General features: G+C 46.6%; 1 protein-coding gene across 1 annotated transcript; it reads right to left on the bottom strand.

The window, feature by feature from the left end:
- Nucleotides 1-1,104: 1,104 nt before the first annotated feature.
- On the bottom strand, nt 1,105-1,575 carry LOC121553686 (protein SYS1 homolog). The gene has a single exon (XM_041866989.1). The coding sequence runs from the start codon at nt 1,573-1,575 to the stop codon at nt 1,105-1,107; it is 471 nt and encodes a 156-aa protein (XP_041722923.1).
- Nucleotides 1,576-1,908: the final 333 nt, after the last annotated feature.

Here is a 1,908-nt window from a genome sequence, read left to right as displayed (position 1 = left end):
GCCACCACCTTGTGGTTACACAGCAAACCCCTGTTCTCCCTGCTCCTGAGGAGTCAAACCCCTGTTCTCCCTGCTCCTGAGGAGTCATAACTCCCCAGATGGTCCAGTTATCTGTGCAGTGCCATGAGCCGGGAGGTGTCAGTAACTGAACAAAATTCTGTCTGTTACAGAACCACTTGACTCCTTTGCCTGAGCATCTGTCTGTTTCTCGTGATGACTTGGTGAAGGAACAGCAGGATGACCCCTCTTTTGAAGGAGCTGTTTGACAGCGTTGCCAGCTGATGGGATAGAAAGCTCTGCACAAGGTTACTCTCTTCAAAACAGTATGCTAGTTCGCAGGTGGGTGCCTCATGGGGAAAACTTTGCAGGTGATCCTATCATGCAGATTGTAGTGCCCTCTAAGTTTTGCCAGATAGTGCTTCAAACCGGCCATGATAATGTGACTGGTAAGCCAAATCAGTCAATTAAACCTGCTCCTCTGTATCCTATTCCTGCTGTTGGTCAGCCTTTTGAACATTTGATCATTGACTGTGTTGGTCCTTTTCCCAGCTCTAAGTCTGGCAGTAGCTATTTGCTTACAGTGATGTGCCAAGCAACCAGGTACCCTGCTGCTTATTTACATTTACATTTTAGTCATTTAGCAGATGCTCTTATCCAGAGCGACTTACAGTTAGTGAGTGCATACATTTTCATACAACCACTTCTCTACATTCATCATGTGATAATATCATAATTTAATACAATTATGAAACCATTCATATCTTTGTAACACTTTATACTAAACTCTGCTTCAAACTGTCTCAAAGAAAGTGGTATCTTAGTCAGTGGGTCAAGGAAGAAGTTAGCATTCACTGTTAGATGTGTAGTACATCTTTACAAATAAATGCAGCAACCAGAACCACTTCAGTCCATCTCCAAGTCCTTGAATCCATTGAGAGGTGTGCAATCTTCCAACTCTAAGCATCTCTGTCTCTAGATACAACTACTATGTTACGCAGTCCCACCAAGTCTTTGGGCACAAATGTCATACCCCACATCATACTGGACAGATAACTGTAGGTGAACAGTTCACAGGGAGTAAGCCAGTGTCAGAGTGGGGTCAGGTCAGAGGTTAGACTTAGGTCCACTGTTGACTGGGATGGCCCTGAGCTCAGTCTGCATGCACAGGTACTCTCCAATCACGGCCATCAGAGCCATGCAGGCCACGTTGACCAGCCACCAGGACAAGGCCGCCGGGAGGTGGGCGTTGTAGATCCAACAGCCTATCATGTGGAAGAAGTGCACAGTGATGGTGAAGTCCAGACACTGCTTCCCTCGACGGATGAAGAACCACAGGCCCAGGGCACTGGTAAGCGAGTTCAAGATGAATGCCATCATTGAGAGTCTGCCCTGCATTGTTGCAAAACCAAGAACCTCATAACTGAAGATCTGGTCCAGCGATCTGTTGGTTTGTACGAGACTGTCGACTCCAGCCAGCCACAGACCCAGAAAGCTGTAGTAAATGCATTGCATCAACACAATCTGGGACAAGATGAGGACCGGGTCCCAGATGTAGCTGCGGAAATGACTTCCCATTCCAAAGCTTAAGGTGGGGACACGGGGAACCCCGAACAGCTGAAAATGAGTGCAAGGCTACTCCTCTGATGTATAGGGAGTGTCAGTGATTCAAGACCTGCATCCAAAAGAAAATACAAAGTATGTTCTGCCAATCATCGCCTCTTTCTCGCATCAATAACTAAGTCTGTTGTGAAGGCTTTCTCAGTTCATCTCTGTATTTGGTCATTCAGAGTGACCAAGGCTCTAATTTTACCTCGCACAAGTGCTACAGCAGCTTCGTGTTAAGCATAACCAGTCCTCTGCCTATCATGCACAGTCTCAGGGTGAGTTAGAGCGCTTTCATCAAACCCA

The sequence above is a fragment of the Coregonus clupeaformis genome, chromosome 37 (assembly GCF_020615455.1).
Source record: "Coregonus clupeaformis isolate EN_2021a chromosome 37, ASM2061545v1, whole genome shotgun sequence".
Classification (NCBI taxonomy): domain Eukaryota; kingdom Metazoa; phylum Chordata; class Actinopteri; order Salmoniformes; family Salmonidae; genus Coregonus; species Coregonus clupeaformis.
This window is presented reverse-complemented; position numbering and strand designations above follow the sequence as displayed.

Coding starts and splice junctions, on each gene's coding strand:
- LOC121553686 (XM_041866989.1), bottom strand. CDS start 1,575: ATGGGAAGTCATTTCCGCAGCTACATCTGGGACCCGGTCCTCATCTTG.